The 21,290-nt window shown below is 35.0% G+C and overlaps 1 protein-coding gene across 8 annotated transcripts in view; it reads right to left on the bottom strand.

The window, feature by feature from the left end:
• Positions 1 to 893: 893 nt before the first annotated feature.
• The window catches only part of Tent2 (terminal nucleotidyltransferase 2), a 60,157-nt gene continuing 39,760 nt past the window's right edge, over positions 894 to 21,290 (bottom strand). For all 8 annotated transcript variants that reach the window (XM_050153782.1, XM_050153781.1, XM_050153780.1 and 5 more), the window contains 5 exons: positions 14,111 to 14,154; positions 8,426 to 8,562; positions 4,041 to 4,132; positions 2,374 to 2,453; positions 894 to 1,161 (listed from right to left, as the gene is read on the bottom strand). In XM_050153782.1, the coding sequence (XP_050009739.1) occupies positions 1,087 to 1,161; positions 2,374 to 2,453; positions 4,041 to 4,132; positions 8,426 to 8,562; positions 14,111 to 14,154 (428 nt within the window). In that variant the 3' untranslated portion in view covers positions 894 to 1,086. The remainder of the gene's footprint in view (positions 1,162 to 2,373; positions 2,454 to 4,040; positions 4,133 to 8,425; positions 8,563 to 14,110; positions 14,155 to 21,290) is intronic.

Raw genomic sequence — 21,290 nt, 5'->3', positions numbered from 1 at the left:
CAAGAAGTCTGCAATCTTTGAAAAAGTTAAAACTGCTTTCAAGATTACTTTTTATATTTAAATTTACAGGTACTGACCAATTTACAAATATTTACATGAACTAAAAACAATCTTAATAAACAGAATAGCTTGTATCTGAAGCTACTACTTTTATGTGGAAAAGAAATACTAAAAAAGATTTTTTATAAACATTAAACTTTTATTTATAATTTTACTGTCTTATCTAAAACACTTTATAGTGGCTTGCTGCCTAAAAATTCCAGTTTAGATTATAATCCACAGAAATCGGATTCTACAAATAGGATATAATCTTAACTTTGATGTTCAGTTTTCTATCATGAGGAAAAAGATCAGGAAAACAGAGGTAAAGCAACAGTGTACACTGCACTATGCTATCAGAAAGCATAGGAAACGCTCTCTCTCCAAAGTGAGAGTCCATTAGCAGGTCACCAACTGCTGCTAGTGGTCCTGTAACCCCCAGAGTGGATCAAAGCGAGGTGTGAAGTGCTAATGAAACACGAATACAGACACAGGACTAAGACAGGCTGTCCCAGAGTCAAGTGGAGGGAGACTTAAGGCAATTGTCCAGTATTTCAAGACTCCAGTGACTTCACTGAAGAAAGATTTCATTTGCTTCAAGTAACTGAATAACTGACTTGAATCTTCCCTTGACTAGAACTGAGTTACACAACTGTCTACTGCCAGTTACACTGTAAATATGTATTACTTAGATCCTTTGCAAAATTCCACATGGTTCTTCTTCATTTGCATGTGGTACAATTACTTAAAATTATATCAAAACCTTATTAGTTCAGGTAATTTCTCAAAATATATTTTATGCCGAAAAGTCATGCCATAATACTACTAACCATCAATGTAAACATTTTCAAAAATACATTTTTAAATCAAAGAGTTTATTAGGAAATGTCATAATAAAATATGCAATCTTTATATAAGTATGTCCTTTTAAAAATAAAACAAAAACAAGAACAAGATTAAAAATAAACCATGATGGAGGTAAACAAATGTATTGTGATGTAACTATTGTTCTTTATTTCTTGGAAGAGTTTAAGAATTAGAGGGCAGCTATCTCTTCAGGGTAGCAGCTCTCAAAGGCAGAACACTGTTGAGATCTCTCTTGTTTTTCAATCTTTGCCATGACTAGGAAAGGAATAAAATAAATTAAAAATCAATCTTAAAATACAAACTATATACAGAACAAAAGACTGATTTCGAAAAATTTAAAAGAATATTAGTAGTGGTTCTTTCTATGTATACATTTAGATTTTTTCTTATTTTTATTTCCCAAGTTATGTTATTAATCACCAAAAAAGAAACAATTATTTAATATTCTATGCAATTATTTTTTTTAAAAAATGGGCACACAGGTGGCAAAAAAGCTCAAGTGACAATAATAACATAACTTACAGATTAAATTATTTCATCTAAAATAGCAAAGTATTCTATTTGAATTTAAGAGGGGAAAATGACTTTCGTAGCTTTTTTAAAGCAAAAACCAGTATTTTAAAAGAAGGCAAGAGTAAATGTAAAATTTTGTACAAGCGCCTGGGAACCAGTGAAAGCATTCGTAAAAGATACTGCAATTCTTATTCATTCTAAAAGTTCAGGTCACAATTTTATGAAAACATTAAGTGTTCAAGTATCTAATGGTATTGGTTTTACTGCTAAGTCATTCTAAAAGAAGCTCACCCACTGCTAAAGAACAAGTGAGCAACAGGAAAACTATGCTCTACTTTGCTTGTTGTGAGGAAGAACTAGTCTGAAGAGAGCCTGCAGCACACTGCATTTTAATTACATCAAAGTCTGTCTGTCTATCCGAATAATGAAAACAGTATCTCTAAAACAGCTTCACTTCTCTGACCTTTGAACCTTTCCTTCCTAAAGTTAGAAGAGTAAAGCCACTAGTGTGACAGGAAAAGAGCATATCACTTGAACTTACATATGTCTTTCAATGCATTTCCACACTGCCAGTCATTGCCAACAGGTAGCTCATCTAGCAAAGCTACTGATGAATAAATTAACATTGTGGACACAAACACAAAACATATCAAAAATAAAATGTCATAGTGGAAGTAGCAGAAAAAGGAAAAAAAAGTACAAGTCACACATCAAATCCTTCTCTTTAATAAATGCCCCGATATTTTAATAAAAGCGTCCTCTGAGTTTTATTGTCATCTGTTGAGTTTAATAAGCTCCCTAGCTCTCTCTGGAGGAAAAGTGCCTCTAAGTTCAAGTGACACTACCCTCTTCTTTTCTGTCACATTAGTGGCTGTATTCTAACTTTTTTTTTTTTCATTTTTAATGCACACTAGTCCACTAACATCTTTAGGGTCAACATGATACACTGTTTACCTTTAAAAACTGATCCTTGATCATATCAAACTTCTGCTTTTCATGCACAGCTCTGGCGGTATTAGTTCCATCAAAGGGTTCTGCATCATGAAATGCACAGGTAAAAAGATTAGTACAATGGGCTTTTCATTTTTCTCAGCACCGGGGATCAAACTTAGGACCTCCTATATGCTAGGCATATGTCCCAGTCCAAGAACACTTTTACATTAGGTTCAGTTATATGAAACTACCAGTATATCATATGGCTTAACCTAGTATTTTTACTAGATGTGTATGTCCACAAACACATACACACCATCTAGTTATGAGCTGTTTGGTAAGGTAGGTGGAATTCAAGAAATGACAAAAAATGATCAGAGGAGTAACTGAGTTGATAAGATCTCTAAGGATTTACAGATGGTCAAGGACGTATATTTAGCAGAATCAAAAGTTACATAAAGAATATACCACTGTATTTAAGAGAGGGGCACAATGTCAGGTGTTATAGAAGGGTAAGCTTAAACTCATTTTTTTTTTTTAAAGTGATCTTGTCCAGAATGGAAAAGGTCGGGAGCCTTTAAGTAGAGCAGCGGTTCTCACCTTCCTAATTCTGCCACCCTTTAATACAGTTCCTCATGTTGTGGTGACTACAACCATAAAATTATTTTTGTCGCAACTTTATAACTGTAATCTTGCTACTTTTATGAATCATAAATATCTGTGTTTTCCGATGGTCGCAACCCACAGATTGAGAACACTGAAGCGAACGGAGGGCAGTGTGCAGCACATTATGATATGAATGGATGCTTAACAGGAGATCCAGTGAGAACTCTAGCATTGAAGAGAGAAAAAGAATTCCAAGCAGAGAAGACAGGAGTCTATGCCCTCAGCCTGTGTACCCCTCAGCCATAGTACACAGCAGAAGAGGTCACAGAGAGACAAGGCAGAATGGATGGGACATACAGATCACATGAAGTTTGGTTTTGTTTTTTGTTTTTTTTTTTTTTTTGTTTTGTTTTGTTTTTTTTTTAAAGTTAAAAGGGAGGAATGAGAGCCAAAAATCAAAGAGGTTGCTGAAAAGAAAAGTAGCTAAGTGGGCTGGGAGAGATGGCTCAGCGGTTAAGAGCATTGCCTGCTCTTCCAAAGGTCCTGAGTTCAATTCCCAGCAACCACATGGTGGCTCACAACCATTTGTAATGAGATCTGGTGCCCTCTTCTGGCCTGCAGGCATACACACACAGACAGAATCTTGTATACATAATAATATTTAAAAAAAAAAAAAAGAAAGAAAAGAAAAGTAGCTAAGAAAGAAAACCTGAAGAAAGCAAAGAAATATGATGGAGATGTTCACTTTAGTCATATAATCTAAGCAGGCCCATAATTCTTAACTCTTAATTTTGTATGTTTTAGCAGGTGTGTGTGTGTGTGTGTGTGTGTAAATTATATAGTTTCAATCAGCTATAGCATGAAGAATGCATGAATTGCTCAAATCATACCAACTACAATGCTCAAATTCACATTTAGTATTTCTCATAACTAAGGAACTCTAAATGCTTTTCCAAATTAAAAATGTAAAGGTAACCATATAAATCACCTCAGAACATAAATAGATATTTTAGCAGAAATAAAAGTTGGAATTAGTACCATGATGATAATTCGTTGGCAGATAGTGGTCAGGGGAAACCTACCTTCAACACAGATATATTTATTTTTCCATTCAATGTCATCAGGCCTAGGGATGGCTTTGGCTTCACGAACTGAAATCATCTGAGTGTTCCAGCTAAAGGGAGAAACCAGAAAAGAACTGACTGCTTTCCTAATCTCTCCTTAATTCCATCAACTGGAAAGCTGACCCTGACTGCCTGACAGAATGCTAACTTGGCTCCACCCCTCAGCGCCAGCTCTCCATGTCTAGTATTTATGTTTATCACGTGTGATTCTGTATACATCTCCCAAGTAGAGTTAAGTTCCAGGACACTGAGATATATCTTTAGCTGTTCAGCTAGTTCCTCAGTATATACTAGATACTGAATACACATTTACTAACAAAGGAAATAGTACAAACATGTTTCTTTAAAGTTCAAATAAGAAAAACACATAAACACTGTCTACTGCTCATACTTCAATAAGAATTTTTCATTGGTTGTGAGGTAATCTTGTGGCATTTTCTTTTTCTGATAACACTGCATTTCTTCACTACATCTTATAGGAATTAGGATAAATCTTTGAAAGCAGCTAGCAGAAGCAAGAAGAAAACAAAATTAATGTTTTCTCTCTTATTACATAAGCACTAGCAGTAGTTAACAGTACCAAGACAAGGTTTCATGTAGCCCAGGTTACCTAAACTTGCTATGTACCCGAGAGGACCCTAAACTTCTGATCCTCTGACCTCCATCTCCCAGTGCCGATTTATGCAGCTGGGAACAGAGCCTAGAGCTTTGTGCACCCTAGGAAGCAGTTTACCAACTGAGCTATATACACCCCACATCTAGTAATAAAATGTTTTGAGTGCAACAATTTTGTTTACATATTTGAATATAAGCCTTCTGTCTGCACTATCCACTTTTACATGTTTCTTTAAAGATTATAAACATTTATTTTTATTTCTGAGTTACTATAAATAACAACACTTTTCTTTTTTCCAAGGAACACTCCAGTACATTACCACTCAGCTGGTATGCAAGAAAAAAATAAATTTGAAGATGGGGTGAAATCTTTTTATCAACAATATTTGGCTTTCTCTATCATAACATCAATCTAAGAAAGATCTATGTATCAAAAAAAATTGCTAAAGACATAATCATGGGTCCTAAATGTAAGGTTTCTGGAAATAGAATTCATTTTCAATTTTAAATATGTAAGAAATAATTTGCTGCTTGTGAAGTTTGATCATTGCAAAGTTTCCTCTAAGCATAGTTTTCTATTCTTGCTTCGATCAAAGGCTGGGCAGAAAGCCTAAGATGGTGGCATGCACCTCTAACCCCAGCATTCAAAAGGCAGAGGCAGGCAGATTGCAAGTTCAAAGCCAATCTGGGATAAAGAGAGACCCTGTCTCCAAAGATCAAGGACCAAAAGGGGGTATGTCAGCAGTAGAGTGTTTGTCTGGCATGAACAAGGCCGTGGGTTTGAACCCAGGCCAGGGAAGGAGATTGGGAAAGACAACTAAGCATGGAAATACATCATCAACAGAGTTTTCATTCTTTAAACTATGCATCATGTAAGTGGGCTGTCAGTGGAGACATTTTAACACTGGTTGTTGTTTACAGTAAGATGTAACAAACACTTCAAGTACTGTAGTTGAGTTCCAAAAAGAAAAGGAGGATTTTGTTCTATTACTACAATGCTTCTAAGAGTTTCTTTAATAACAATGGAATGAAAAAAATGATATGACTACATACTGAACCAACTTTAATCTCTACCGTTCAAGATCTTCTTTTGTTTTGTTTTTGTGACAAGGTCTTACAAAGCCCAGCCTAGCTATGTAGTCAGGAACATCCTTGAAATTCTGATCCTCCTGCCTCCATCTTGTGTGTACTGGGAACGCATGCATATCCCACCATACCTGATGCTAAAAGCTGTAGCCCAAGTTATCCTCAAACTTGTGAACTTTCTGCCTCATCCTTTTCAGCATAATAGCTTGCGGAACTACAACCAGAAGTAACTTTTACTAATTTATCTTTATTAGTTCCTTTGTTTTGTTTTAGGAGAATGCAGCTATATTGCATAGCCTGACCCTTAACTTCTGGACTTAATTTTTGCTTCAGAGAGCATAACTTGGAGGGGAAAAAAAAAAAGAAATCGGCAATTTTTAAATGGTCATAAAAAACTACTGCAAAATGTACAATATATACTCAAACACCCCTCAGCAGACAGGTAATTCTTTGGCTTCCAAGTAAAGAGGATGCCTCTAGTTGAATAAAATTCAGAAGAAATCTTTACAAACATTTTAGCAGTTGCCAGGAATCTTTTAAATGGTACCTAATTCATTACTCTGATATTCTTGGCTGAGCTCCCTACAGTCAACTATGTGAAATTATCTTGTATAAAATAATGTACTTGGCATGAGTACTATATGAGGAAGTCTTAAAATCTCATTTCAAACAGTAGCCTCCCAGCTAGTATTATTTGACTCAGCAAGCTACTTTTTATTACTGTTAAACTAACACAAAACACTTTCCATCTCCATTCTTGTGTCAATCCAACAAAGCACCTATATACAGAAGAAATCCATTTTTCTGTGGATCTTTCCCTTTAACTTTACACCAAATGTCTAACTTATACGACAATAAATACTGACAATAAAGATTGTTGGTGTAGGGCCAGTGAGATAGTTAGCTCATCGTGTAAAGACCCTTGTCACCAAGACTGAGGACCTAAGCTTTAACCCTGAGACCCACATGGTGGAAAAGAGAAAAGTAACTCATGCTTCATAGTTTTACATCTTTTGTTAATGAAGCCTCTTCTTTCTCACCATCCACTGCCTAATTATTATTTTGTTTGCTTGCTTTTTTTTTTTTTTTTTTTTTGACGACACAGGGTTTCTCTGTGTAGTCCTGGAACTTGCCCTATAGATCAGCCTCTCCTCAAACACACAAAGCTGCCTGCCTCTCTCACCACACCCATTTATCTGGATTATTTTAACTTTGTTCTTACTCAGTTTTCCTCTAGCACTTTTCTGATTCCTTTCCTTAACTTCCTTCAGTAACTTCTAAGTTATGTTAAGGATCTCTGATCCACACTAAAAACCTCCCAATTTCACTCTCTGCATCAAAACTGTAACAAGCATTTTACCTTCTTTTCACCAGGTGAGGTGCTGTGGTCATCACTACAAACAAAAGATGCACAGAAACCCTACTTCTAACATATTGAATTGTATTTCCTCTTTCATGTCCTATGTTTCAAATACAAGTCAGATTTCTTTAGAGTTGCCTACATGATATCAAATAAGGCAATTACAATGTCGCTGTAATCATTACAGTTAAATATGAATTTTGGAACCAAATGATCTGAAATCATTATCCTTACTAGTTATAAGTTCTTTGGGTATATTGCTTTATCTCTTACTGAATCCTTCTGTGACCCACTGGTAAAATATAAGGTACAATACAAGTTCATACAGTGACTATAGAAACCGAATGAGGTAACAAATCTGCTTAGAAACCCTTCTCCATCTACTAACAGCCACTTATTAGTGCCATCACTCCCTCTCCAAACCCTTCATAAATAATGTTAGAGTCACTATGGCTCTTTGTGTAACTCCTAAGGACACCCCCTCAGACTTTCCGTATTGACAGAGTATTTCAAATCACCAGCCTTACTCTAGCTGGACTTAGAACTCCCCAAAGAAGTTCTGCTGTCTGGTTGTACACTGTTTTTTTCATGTTTAATATTGCCTTCAAATCAAATAAAAGATGTATTTTTTGATTTGCATTTTACCCTAATACAACTACTATTCAAATATTGATCCTTTTTTTTTAAATCCTGTTTGCCTTGGCTATATTTTTTCCTATAAATTTTAAATTCCTAGAAAATAGATGTTCCAACAATATACAACCTACATAGAACTAAAACACAAGGCCAACCTAGACCCTACTAGAGAGTCCTCAACATGAAACAGAAGCACAAATGAAAAAAAAAAAAAAAAAAAAAAAAAAAAAAAAAACACCTCAAGCATTACCAGGGCTTGAGAAATGGCTCAGAGGTTAAGAGCATGCACTGTTCTTAAAGAGGACCCAAGTTCAGTACTCAGCACCCATACAAAGCAGCCCACAACTATTACTCCAGCTCCAGGGGCTCCACCTCCCTTCTCTGGACTCCATGAGCACTGTACCTACACATGCACAAAACCTACACCAAACATACATACTTTAAAAACCTAAATCTTACAACCAGGCTTATTAAACTATGAATGTTTTTTTTATCAAAAAATAGGAACTGAAATCTTAGTTGCTATTAATTAGTTGTTAGGTTCTCTAGCTCATGAACCACTTACAAATTAACAAATGCAGCTTCCCTAAATCTAGAGCAGTCACTTATGTATAAAAAAACAAGAACAATTTCAAGTTTTACTTACTCAAATTCTGTAGCATAATATTTAAGAAAGCCCAGTAAGAGGTCCCCAAGGCTTGATTCATTCTTTGAGAGGTAAGGAGGAACATTACATGGAGTATGATGCACAAGGTGCAGCTGTACAGAAGTACTAAAAGATTCCTGTTGAAAGAAAAAGGGAAAAAGACACAAAGCCATTTAAAACATATACTAAGAACTTTTATCAAACCTTATCTAGAGTTTTTGAAGTTAGATTTTTTTTGTGCTGGCCAGTTAAAAATTTGAAAACTTCCTTTCATTAAAGGTCTCACCGGCATAGTACCTGGAATAGGTCATAAAATAAATGAAAAACTAAGATATTCTAGTTCTTGGCTTGAGTGTATCATTATGGTAGCAAAATAATTCAAGCATGAGTCAAACTTTATTACAGATTTCATGATTCTACCCAAAGACATGTATTCATAAAATATACCTCCCTAATTATTTCGTTGTACTTTATGTATGAAGAAGATAATCAAGCACAAGGCAACAGCTCTTCCCAGCTGCAACTTAACACTCTTCTCAAAGGTCACAAAAGTGTCAACCTATGAATAGTATAGTTTTTGTGACTTTCAACACTGCTTGATTTTCCTGTTGTATTTTAAGGGGAAATAGAAAGATAGCTATTCCATGTGAGCTGAACTTGAAAAGACGATGGGAGGGAAAGAAGACTGAATACCTACAAACAATACACACTCAGTAAACTTTATCATAGTTATTTATGAAGGAGTTATTAGTTGTATGTGAACTAGGTCTCAATAAGGCATCCAATATAAGGAATGTGAATTGTTACCTTCTGTACTAAAGCTGATAGTACCCATTTACATATCTGACCTTTCCTCTATTAGCAGCAAGTTCTGGATCTGAACAGGGTGATTTTCATAAAGATTCACTACCACCACTCCCCTCAAATGTAGGCTCTCTAACCCTGGCTAGCCTCAGACTCAGTACACAGTTGAGGATGACCTTGAATTTATGATCTTCCTACCCCTGTGTCCCAAGTGAAGAGATGACAGGCATGCACTACATATCCGCTTTCTTTATGTGGCATTAGAGTCCAAACCTTGTGCATACTAGGAAGGCACTTGCATCACTAAACTCAAACTACTTTTAATTGTCTAGCTGAAGATGAAAAATGTGGAAACAGATAAACAGTTCCATTTCATAATAAAGACTCAAGAAGAAGAAAGAACAAATGCACCACCTCTACCTCACTTTGTCTTTCACTTTATAGGTAAAAAGATGGACTTAGGAGCCGGGCGGTGGTGGCGCACGCCTTTAATCCCAGCACTCTGGAGGCAGAGGCAGGCGGATCTCTGTGAGTTCGAGACCAGCCTGGTCTACAGAGCTAGTTCCAGGACANGGCTCCAAAGCCACAGAGAAACCCTATCTCGAAAAAGCAAAAAAAAATAAAATAAAATAATAATAATAAAAAGATGGACTTAGGGAAATATTATTTAGAACTGTAAAACATTTTCTGGCAAAACAAATATAATAAAGGTCAAATGTAAGAAAGGTGGTAGGTACAATTATTTTTTGTCAACTAAAAAGAAAAGCAAGTCCCTTTTGAACAGCCACTGCTCTGAAGGCTTTTTACTAATTGATTCATAAGTGGTAATTGTATTACCACTTATCACTGTAATGCAACACTCGATTCAAAACAGAACACACATTTCTTGTAACTGTTTGACTTTCCATTATTTTTTATTTTTATTTTTTTCGGTAAGCTAAAAAAAAAAGATCAGCAACTATAAGATTAAACTAAAGAGACATGAGACCTACTCTACTAAAATATTGAATGACCTGGAACAACCATATGGCCAGTCTTACTTCCTTTTGGTACAACGTTATATGAGTCATGCAATGACGACAGACTATTGAAGGAGAAAATGAACCTTAAAAAAAAAAACAAAACAAAAAGGACACACCACACCTAAAAGAAGCTAAAAGTAAATAGAAATCAATTTTTTTTTCTGCAGAAATCCTCAGCCTAGGGTAATAATTCACACTATAAAAAGATTCTGGCTTATGAAAAATATATAATGTTAATCGTTAAGCAGGCGAAGAACTTAGGCTAATATGTTAGAAAGCACAAAGAGTACTACAAAGGGAAAAGAAGCCTTAAAATTACAGACTACAATCGATGGAAAGCAATTCAACCAATTAGAGTTCCTGGAAGTAGATTTTCCATATTAACATCTACTGCTGCTTAATCTTTTCTTAATTTAAGGAAGGTTTCCTTACACTTTTAGGATATTCTTATTTTGAGCTTCAAAAGCAAAATTTGTAATGATCTCTTCTATATCCTGAGAGTATTTTCCAAATAATAAATAAATGTTAACTTTTCTGGATAAGTATAATCTCCCATTTCTCTTCCAACTTAAAATAAATTTAAAGAAAACCATGAGAAATATCTGACAACCTTTTGTAACTGCCTACCAATAACACAAAAACACTTAAACCCACACTCCGCCATCTGAACTTTGTCGGACTTTATCATTTAGGCTGTTTCTTCCTTAACTTAAAGTATTAGCCCTCTTTTGAAGGTAATGATATGTTTATAGTTTTCTGTCACATTCAGTATCACAAGTGAACTGAAATACATCAATTTTCAAAATTATTTTACCTCAGGGACTGAGGAAATAGTTTGAGGACATGAATTCAATCCTTAGAACTCAAGTCAAAGGCTGCCCCAGAGAAAAGTCAAAGTCAACCTGAGCTACAAAAGAGGTACTGTGTCCAATACCAAAAAAAGAGGGTCCATATTTTATTATAATTCTTGAGAAATAGGAAAAAAACTTTTCCCATTTCAATGTAACTTTTAAGTCATTTGTAAGTTAAGAATATGCCAAGTTTTTTTTTCAAAGTTCTATAGGAATAGGAGCCATATACTAATAAAATAAAATGCAATACACAACTATAGTTATATTACTGAATGCTACAATAATTTTCCCCTGGGAAACACAGTATTGGGGGAAATGCCAGCTTTTGAACCATTCATTTGTAACTACATAGCTTGATCAAACTATGAAAGCCATTTTTATCACTGACTTAGGCATCAATCATACATATCTGTGTGTCTGGGATTAAATAAATTTTATACACTAAGCAAGTGATGGTTATTATTAAGAAGAAACAAGGTGATTTGCTTGTTTCTTAGATAGACCACTAAAAAAGTATTCTACTGAATAGTAGGTAAATTTCATATTTAAAAAATCTAGGCCGGCGATGGTGGTGCACGCCTTTAATCCCAGCACTCGGGAGGCAGAGGCAGGCGGATCTCTGTGAGTTCGAGACCAGCCTGGTCTACAGAGCTAGTTCCAGGACAGGCTCCAAAACCACAGAGAAACCCTGTCTCGAAAAACCAAAATATATATATGAGGGGGCAGTAAGTTTTTAGGGATATAAACATAAATCTTACAGCAAATATAACTATAATTTAAACAGTTAAGATGTCAGCCTAACCACACACGAATATAAATTAGACCATTTCTTTTCTTTTTTCNNTTTTTGGTTTTTCAAGACAAGGTTTCTCTGTAGCTTTGGTGCCTGTCCTGGAACTAGCTCTTGTAGACCAGACTGGCCTCGAACTCCCAGAGTATAGGGGATTTTACAGTTAGTTTTTTTGTCTTTTGCTTCAGGCTGGCTCAACTTGCTTCCTCTTGTGTCTGTCTCCTATATACTAGATTATCTATGTGTTCCTTCTGTACCAGATACACTTAGTATCATTCAAGGCTGTGGGCTAAGCTAGTAGTAAGTTTATTTACTCATCACAGTCATAGAAACAGAACTATTAGCAAAAGAAGAACGGAGAGTACAGAACCATAAAAAGCGAATGTGACCAGAAATAAGAACTCTATTATAAGAGAAAAGTCAAACAATTAGAAAAATGAAACATGGAAGTAAAAAACAGGGTGCTTACTGCCCCTTCCACCCCAAGCACAGTACACCGAACTGATGTCTATTATTAATAAAAAAGGACTTTACATGGCACAGGATTGCAAGTGAGATTGCCAGAGATGTGCTTTCAACATACAGTAAAAGATAGTTTTTGTTTTTTGAGACAGGATCTTGCAATATAGCTTAGGTTAATCTCAAACACATCATCCTCCTGGCTCAGTCTCCCAAATACTGAGCTGCAGGTATGTGCCACCACAACAAACTAAGAGTCTTTTAGATTTAAGTACTGGATTTTTTTGTGTGCTGAAACATGCCACTCTTTTTACACCAAAAACTGGGCCTTAAAAAAAGTAAAGCTGAAACAATAAAACACACAAACATTATTTCAGACCATTCAGTATGAGCTAAAGTATAAAATATTTGTGGAAAGAGGAAAACATCCAACAATAACAAAGAGGCCACTTCCCATGCAGGGTCACTAGTTAGGCTCTTTACCTGTCTTGCTATCAGTGCATTTCATTTTGAAGGAGGCTTGTGCTGTGGCTAACTGCTTTTCTTAGCCATTACAAAACATTAAATTCATGTAACTGGAGCATCCCACTGCTCCCCAGAAATGATGTGAATGATCAGATTTGTATACTCCCTAAAGCATATTAAAATAAAAAGAAACTATTGCTACTATTTAAAAAAAGAATGACAAAAAGTTAAATAAGCTACTTTTTGTTCTATACTTGCTATTGTCGTTCTTTGTATCTAAGAACATAAAGACTGATTCTAACTACATTAAAAGCCCATGAGAGTAATTCTTCACAACAGTAAAAATTTGTTTTAAAAAAGAAAACAGCCAGAGGCCAGAGGTTCTTATCATAGTCTGTTTTAGCAGATGACGCACAGGATACTGGGAGATCCACTATGCTATCTAGGAACCTGTATTAGGCAGCATCCCATGTGTGCATCATAACAACTAGTACTGAAATACAAGGATATCAGTTTACCTCAATTATCACAGACTTATTTAAAACGATGTTGCACGTCAAGCATCCTTGTATTTTATGTACAACAATGAATAACTTCTTTAAAGAAAAGCAGGAACTTGATGACAACAGAGTGGAAGAATATGAGAACAACGAAAAAGCATCAAAATGCCTATAAATGATGACTATGCACATTACTTCATCTGGGCTTCTCTCAACTGAAATAGTACATACTAAACTTCTGCTAGCAGCACACTTTTTTCTATCAATTTCATGAGAAGTCTCAATATTATACAAACAAGATAGTGTACTACTGTTACCTTTTGGTTTACTGCTTAACAAGATGATGCAAAATGTGAAAAGATTATCCAATTGTTCAGCTTAATTTTCCCCTTTTCAAAATACAAATACACTAAGATGGAGTTTTTCTCAAGTATTAACTAAACACAAATGCTGAAAATTATAAAATAGTATGAGGAAAACTGGAGTAAGGTCAAATGGGCCTTGACCAACTGAGTATATGTGATCCATATTAATATAGCCATGCATACATGCAAGAAAAATCCAAATATCAACATAACTGACCAGATTATATACCAATGACTAAAAAGTACCAGAACTTTCCGAAAAACTGAACAAAGTATTTAATTATTCTAGCGGTCAATGCTTCTGCCTATATAGAAAATGTTATTATATATTTAGCTTTATAACTTTCATATTTACATTGATACTGAATATAATAATTCTATATATAATTGACATACTATGTATTATAATAATTTATAAGAAACACTTACTGGGTAAATTTTTTGGAGGGATGGAAGGATGGGTTCAGGTAGGGCTATAAAAAGAAAAAGTTCAAAGCTTCTGTGATTCACGTGATTCATATTACAATGCAAAAGTTTGTCAGTTATACCCCAGGTATGAGACCACAGGGGTTGATACTAAAATTCAAATTTTCATGTATTTCATGAACACAGCTCCTAAATTTTTAATTTATTTAACAATCTAAGGTTGTTGATGACCTATGTATCCTCCTATATGAATCAATGTTTCCTACAACGTTTCAGGGTAGGACTCCACCAATAACGGCACACAAGTCATTCAATTAAACATCAAACACAAACAAAATAGGCAAGGCACAATTCTTCTACAGATTTTGAATTCCACAGAATTCTACAGATTAACTACCAAAACATCTAATCTTAAGACTAAGTTCAGGGTTCTTATACCATTAGTTCGATGATCCCGTATCATTGGAGAACACTGTCATTACTGTCCCTTCATTATTTAATTTCTATTAACAAGCAATATTAAAATTATGGTAAGAAAATTTAGCTATTTAATAATCAAAACTGAAGTCACCTTCAACTTCATAACACTGCTTTAAAGAACCTCAATATAGATTAGGTATCTAAGTCAGGAGATTTGCACAGCCATCTTAGAAATATAAATAAAATATATCACAGGGGAACCATTATCCTGTTACCCTCATTTAAAATTAAATTTCTTTTTTTTTTTCCAGGCAAGGTCTTACATAAACCAGGTTTGTCTCAAACCCACTATTTAGCTGAGGATGACCTTGAATTTTGGGTCTTCAGGCCTCCATCTCCCAAGTGTTAGAATCACAGAAGTGTACTCACATGTCCCTGTTCTGGATTGAGTACTGGGAATAAAACCTATGGCTTAATGCATGCTAGAAAAACACTCTATCAACAAAGCAATATCCTCATGAAATTCACAATTTAATGATTAAGCAAACCTAATCTCAATAAATGTATAAACAATAATCTCACATCATTATAAATGTAATGCAAAAGACATAACCCTACAATATGTGGAGTATGATAAAATACCAGTACTTTAATTCCAAGATTTCTTTCATAGTAGTGAACAAATACAACAGTATACAATAAAGTCTGTACTTAAGAATAGGGTCTATATATAATTGAAGCTCAGTAAGAATACCTAATGCTTTACTACCTATAAAAAGAATTTAAATGATCTCTGTGCTACATTTACAAACAAATAATTAAGTCTTGTAACTAACCTATTATTTCTAAAATGTAGTATGATATAGTTAAATTTCCCTTTTCTATGCTATATTACTAACTTGAAAATTGCAGTGAAATAAAATTTTGCAATGTGAGCATGTGCAGAGTATGAATGGGACTATAAAGACAAATATTTAATTTACTACTTACCAAAATTATCCTGATGTGTAATGATATATACAAGCACAGTCAAAACACTTTCACCCAGAGGCATTCTGACATCATTCTACAAGACCCTCCACGTAAACTCAAGCCCAGACACTTTAATTCTATATCTCTCTATATTTTTACAACACTTTTAATGCTTTTAATAAACTTCAATAAATGTGACTCTCTTACCAGGAATTAGTTTACTTAAAATTTCTTCCATTAAATACTTCATAAATTAAAATTATTACTAAAAAAGAAGACAAATTCACAAAGAATATTTTTACATTCTAGAACCATTATTTGGAAGGACAGGGGAGAAAAATATACCAACCTCTGAGCTTAGAGCCATTCAAAGAACAAAAGAACTTTAAAAACTAAGGAATTTAGAAGGTTTTAGAAGTAAAGATATCATGGTGGTTCGAGTGAGAATGGTCTCGAAAGACTTGTATATTTTAATACATTCCCCACTTGTTGGAACTGTGAGAAGGATTAGGAAGTATGCTCTTGTTGGAGGAGGTATGTCACAAGAGTGGGTTTGTGTGTGTGTGTGTGTGTGTGTGTGTGTGTGTGTGTGTGTGTGTTCCTACTGCTATGCTTTTGTTCCACTATCATGGACTCTAACTCTCTGAAACCATAAGCTCAATTAATTGCTTTCTTTTATAAATTACCATGGCTATGGTCTTTTGTCATAGCAACAGAAAAGTAACTAAGACAGAAGTTGATACCAGGAAACAGGCTATTGATGTGTCAGATCTGATCATAAGTTTTGTTTTTGGAGGAATGTGGATTTGGGACTTAGTTCCAGAGAAGTGGTTTAACGCTCTTAAGTAGATTTTAATGAACCATTCTAGCAGGATCTTGGAAGGCAGTAATACTGAGAGCTATGTTGACTGTCAAGACTCAGGAGGTTTCAGAGTTGAACAATATTACTAACTAGGCTAGAAATCATTCTTGCGATATTTTGATAAAGAATATGGCTGCTGTTTGTTGTTCTATGAATTCTCTTGAAGCCAAATAGAAAAGTAGCAGACTAATTTCTTTGGCAAGATTTCAAAACAACCTAATATTGATTCTGTGATATGGCTATCTATTATTTCTCTTACGCACTTCCTTAATGAAAAAGAACATTTGGAGAAAAAAGAAATACAAAATACACAGTTGAAGTAGGAAAAGAGCACCAGGAAAGTTTATGTAGGAGCTAAGGCTATGATAAAAGAGATGAAAAGATCAAAGAGAGGCTGGTATGGAATGCAATAGAGGGAAGGGTGCCTTCAAAACAAACCCCCCCCCCCCCCAAGCAGCTAAGTTTACAACTTGCACAAAAGAAATACCTATGAAATTTTCTGCTCCTAAAAATTAGTAACAACCAAGGAAAACTGTGAATGTGATTCAAGGGAGCCTGGTTCCATCCCAAGCAGGGGGTCAAACTTGGCAGTGTTGTCCACATGGTTCTGGCTTTAGAAACAGGAAGGATTCATAAGTAAAGAATTAGGCTGAGACGATAAACCCAAGCGTGTCCCAGGGAACTACCTGCATAGAAACCTGGATAAGCCAATCGAAGTTATCAAAGAGAGGACAGGACTGCACTGGAGACCCCAAGATGTTAGAAATACCAGAATCAAGAGACATCACCAGGAGAGCACAAAAGGAATAGAACCAGTCCAAGAAAGATGTACGTGTCAGGCAACACAGAAAGAATGGCAGAGGCAGCTAAGCCCTTTGACATCAGACACATAGTTACAGGGTTTAGAGTTTATCCTGCTGGGTTTCAGTCTTGCTTTGGTCCCTATGTCCCCATGTCTCCCTTTTGGACTGGTAATGTATATATTCTGTGTCACTATATGTAATTGGAAGTATATAATACGCTTTTTGAAAATGAAGAACAATTTAAAAATGGATGTTAGGAAATTCTATCCCAGAAAGAAGCTAGCTCATCATAAATGTTCTTAATTCTACCCAACTGATAACTTTATGTCAGTTAACTCTTCCTCTTAGAAAATCTTTTTTCCTCTTATGCTTTGATTAGTCACTTATTGAAACATATGTAGTCTATTACTGACTACTAACATATACCATAAAAATGCTATGACTTTTTATCTACCAATATTTAGAACAACTGTTTCCTTCATTGCAAAAAAATATGTATTAGAATATTTAGAAAGTTAAATAATAATCATTATCCAACAACTTATATTATAGGTAAGAATATGAAGGTCAGAGAGATAAAATGTTATCAATTTCACAAAAACTTGTGCCAAACACTGAATTGCTTCAGTCTCTTGTAGGCCATTTTCTCTCCCAATAAGGAGATAACAACAAAGAAAAAAATTACCTATCTCATCAATATTTTGGGGGGAGGGCAGTAGAGGATTACTTAAAGTTGGCCAATGGAGTTACACATCATAGAACTGTTTTTACATACAAGTATTTGCTAACAGTGTCATTATACATGGACGACTTCAGTAAGAAACCAAATCTTAAAATAATTTCATTATTCAGGTAAAATATTAATTCTTGATAAATTTTCAATTTGTTTGACAAAACACCTTAAAGTGCCTCTGCTTAAAGTACATTTGCTAATAATGCACTTAACCGATTAAAATTTTAATGTGACCAGTAAGGACAGGGGACAAGGCATATATCAGATAAACATTTACTTGTATCAGAGATACATACAGTAAATATATCAGAACATACAGTAAATATATCAGAGATGCATGATGTTACAAAGTAAACGTAATTTATAAATTACTACTAAAATTAAAATGATTCAACTCTGGATGATACTATGATTTCTGTGTTGTTCTTTATAGTATGTGTAAAAAAACCCTTTGAATTCTTAATAAATATGAGCTGTCAGGCAAAAGATGAGAGCAGTTCTGAAAAATTTATCTAAGAGAAGATACAACTAAACAACTGGAAAAAAATGATTAGCGACAGTGATATACAGAATAGATTAAAACAACACACACCATATTCCAAATAATTCTGAAGGAGGGAATCAATCATCAAGTCAACATATAACCAAGACAATGACCAATAAACACAATTTGTGATTGGCGTAAGACGCTTTAACAAGCCTTTCTGACGACTCATCTAGAAAATGCTTGGTATACTTAAACAATTTTAAGTCTTAATTCTTTTGAAGTCTATGTTCAAATGAAAGTGACTATCTTGTTTAATATAGAAAACACCTACCCAGTATATAGTAAATATTAGATAAAAATTCTAATTTTCTATTAAAAATTGGAAAAAAATTTGACACATTACTTCTTGGTATTTGCACACATGAATATACAGTCATTCTTTAAACAAAATTATTGATATTATGTTGTATAAGACAGTACATCAAGAGTATCTTATCCTTAAAAATCTTAAAAACATGATGGTAGTGACTATATAGTTTTCATTTTAACCATACTTAATTTAGCCATTCCACTCTTGAAAGCTCAGATTCCTTCTTTAACTCAATAAACACTATAAAATATTTTATATGTAAATCTATTGATCATTGTCTTAAGATAAATCTCTTGAGAAAAAAAGGAGAGTCAACATACATGAACTCTGTTACTTCTTTCATAATCTAAATGCAGAAAGTACCAAACAACACGATAAAACTTTTTCTAAACCACTACACTAGAATAGTTGGTTAAGACCACATGGTACTGATAGTGACCTATCAGTAACTTCCCTCACACAGGCAACTTACATATAGTAGTAGTAAAAGGTAACATTCTGTTAGTAACCCACCAGATGTAACAGTTGTTAATAATGCTTATGGTCCTATTCGTTTGTTTTTTGTTTTGAGACAGGATCTGGCTATAAAGCTAAGACTCTTTTGTCCTAAGCCACCCGAGTGTCAGAATTACACAAATGTACTGCCACACATAGTTAATGAAGTTATTACAATTAAGTGTTACTCAGTAAGGAAACATCTCAGACTCCTAGTTGTGATTAACTAGAAATAGTTTTTCTCTTTAATTTCCCTTAGCATCTAGCTGAGTAAAATATGTGGATTATATTATTTATTGGACTGTGTAAACAAAACATTAAATACGAAAAAAAAAGGTTCCATCCAGAGCACATCAGTCTGTGCTATATTCCTGGGGAACCTTCACTACTATGTTATGAAAGGGTAAAAACTATAAGTGATCACTTACTATAATTATCCAGTAAGCACAGAATATATAGCCTTATCAGAATGACCTCATAAACAATGGTAATTATTTTTAATAAAATTGGTTTAAAATCTGGACTGATTTGGAGGTACATCAGGGGACTAGAGCTTTTTTGTATATCCTTGAGTCAAGAATGGTCCTCCTGTTTCAGAGAAAGTCATCTTCTCAGACTGTGCAGTTCTAAAAGGGATACACACGAAGGAGCATGGGAAGAGAAGGTATACAGCCACATTATCCAAATGAACTAGCAACCACAAGGTGACAATGTCTCAGCCTGGCTACCCTCACATCCTAGAGGATAATCTAACAGAATAGCCCAAAGTAGCATAAATTCTAATTGGAATTAATAATAAAAACCCAGAGTCAGATATAAGATTAGTTAATGCTGAAGATCAGAGAAGTAGCGTGGCCATCTACTAGAGAGTTCTTACCTCTAACAATGCTTAGACCAAAGGGGCGATCCTGTCCTCAGACTGGCTCCTCAGACTGCATCTCCAGACTTATTGCCTAGACGGCACTGCTTCTCAGACTGCCCTGAGCACCTGCCTCGTACAACCTTATATTCCTCTTTCCACCCAGCCTTATCATTCCTGCCTCCACTTCTCTAGTGCTGGGAGTTAAGATGTGGGATCCCAAGTGCTAGGATCACCTTTGTGTGAGCTCTGCTTCTCTTTTGGACTGGATTATATGTAGCCCAGGGTAGTCTTGAACTAACAGAGATCCGTCTGCCTGTGTCTCCCAAGTGCTGGGATTAAAGGTGTGAGCCACCACTCCCTGGAATCTAGTGATTTAGTTCTGCAATCTGATCTTCAGGCAAGCTTTATTTGTTAAAGAACAAAATATCATCACAGCCCAGCAAACATAAAACCTAATTAAGGAGAAGGAGCCAAAGTGAACAGATTATAAACTTTTTGCCCAGAATATCATTTAATTTCTGTCTTATAAACTCAAAACCCAGCCCATGAGACCTTCAACCACCATGCCCCAAGCTCTGTCCTACACAGTAAAAGCCTAAGATCAGATCATCAAATTCCACTAATCCCTGAGTTCTCCCCAAGATCAGGCCACAACATCCCACCATTCTCAGGTCACCCTGGAAAATGCTACCCCCAAGAAGCCCTATATAAAAACTACCCTTTGCTCAATTCTCTGCTCCCCAAGCAGAGGCAGTCACCCTCCTGTGTTTTTCCCAAAAACCATCTCTTGTGGGAGGTTTGTTGTGCAATGTGACTTTGTGGTGTTTCTTAGCTCTCTACTGCCAGGACACCTTTCCCTTCAGCACTGGTTAACACATCGGAGATACCTTTCCCCTCAGAGCTATAACACGTCTTAAATAAAAATGGTCTTTCTGATCACTCATCTGTTGCAAGACAGTGGATCAACAATACAGTGGTGAAAGTTCTTTAATATAAAAGTGCAATAAGCACTATCAAAAGATAAAAAACATATTAAAACTTCTTTACAATGTTTTTCAGAGAATGAAATCTCTGAAATATCAGTTCAAGGCAACAAAACAGGATAAAAAAGTTGTATAGGCCATAGAAAGAAAACTTTTTAAAACAATGCAAACTGGAGATGAGCAAAAAAGTTTTATT

The sequence above is a fragment of the Alexandromys fortis genome, unplaced genomic scaffold (assembly GCF_014885135.2).
Source record: "Alexandromys fortis isolate MF-2015 unplaced genomic scaffold, M_Fortis_MF-2015_v1.1 scaffold_79, whole genome shotgun sequence".
In the NCBI taxonomy this organism is placed as follows: Eukaryota; Metazoa; Chordata; class Mammalia; order Rodentia; family Cricetidae; genus Alexandromys; species Alexandromys fortis.
Note: the sequence above shows the minus strand (reverse complement) of the source record. Positions and strands in the feature narration are given on the sequence as shown.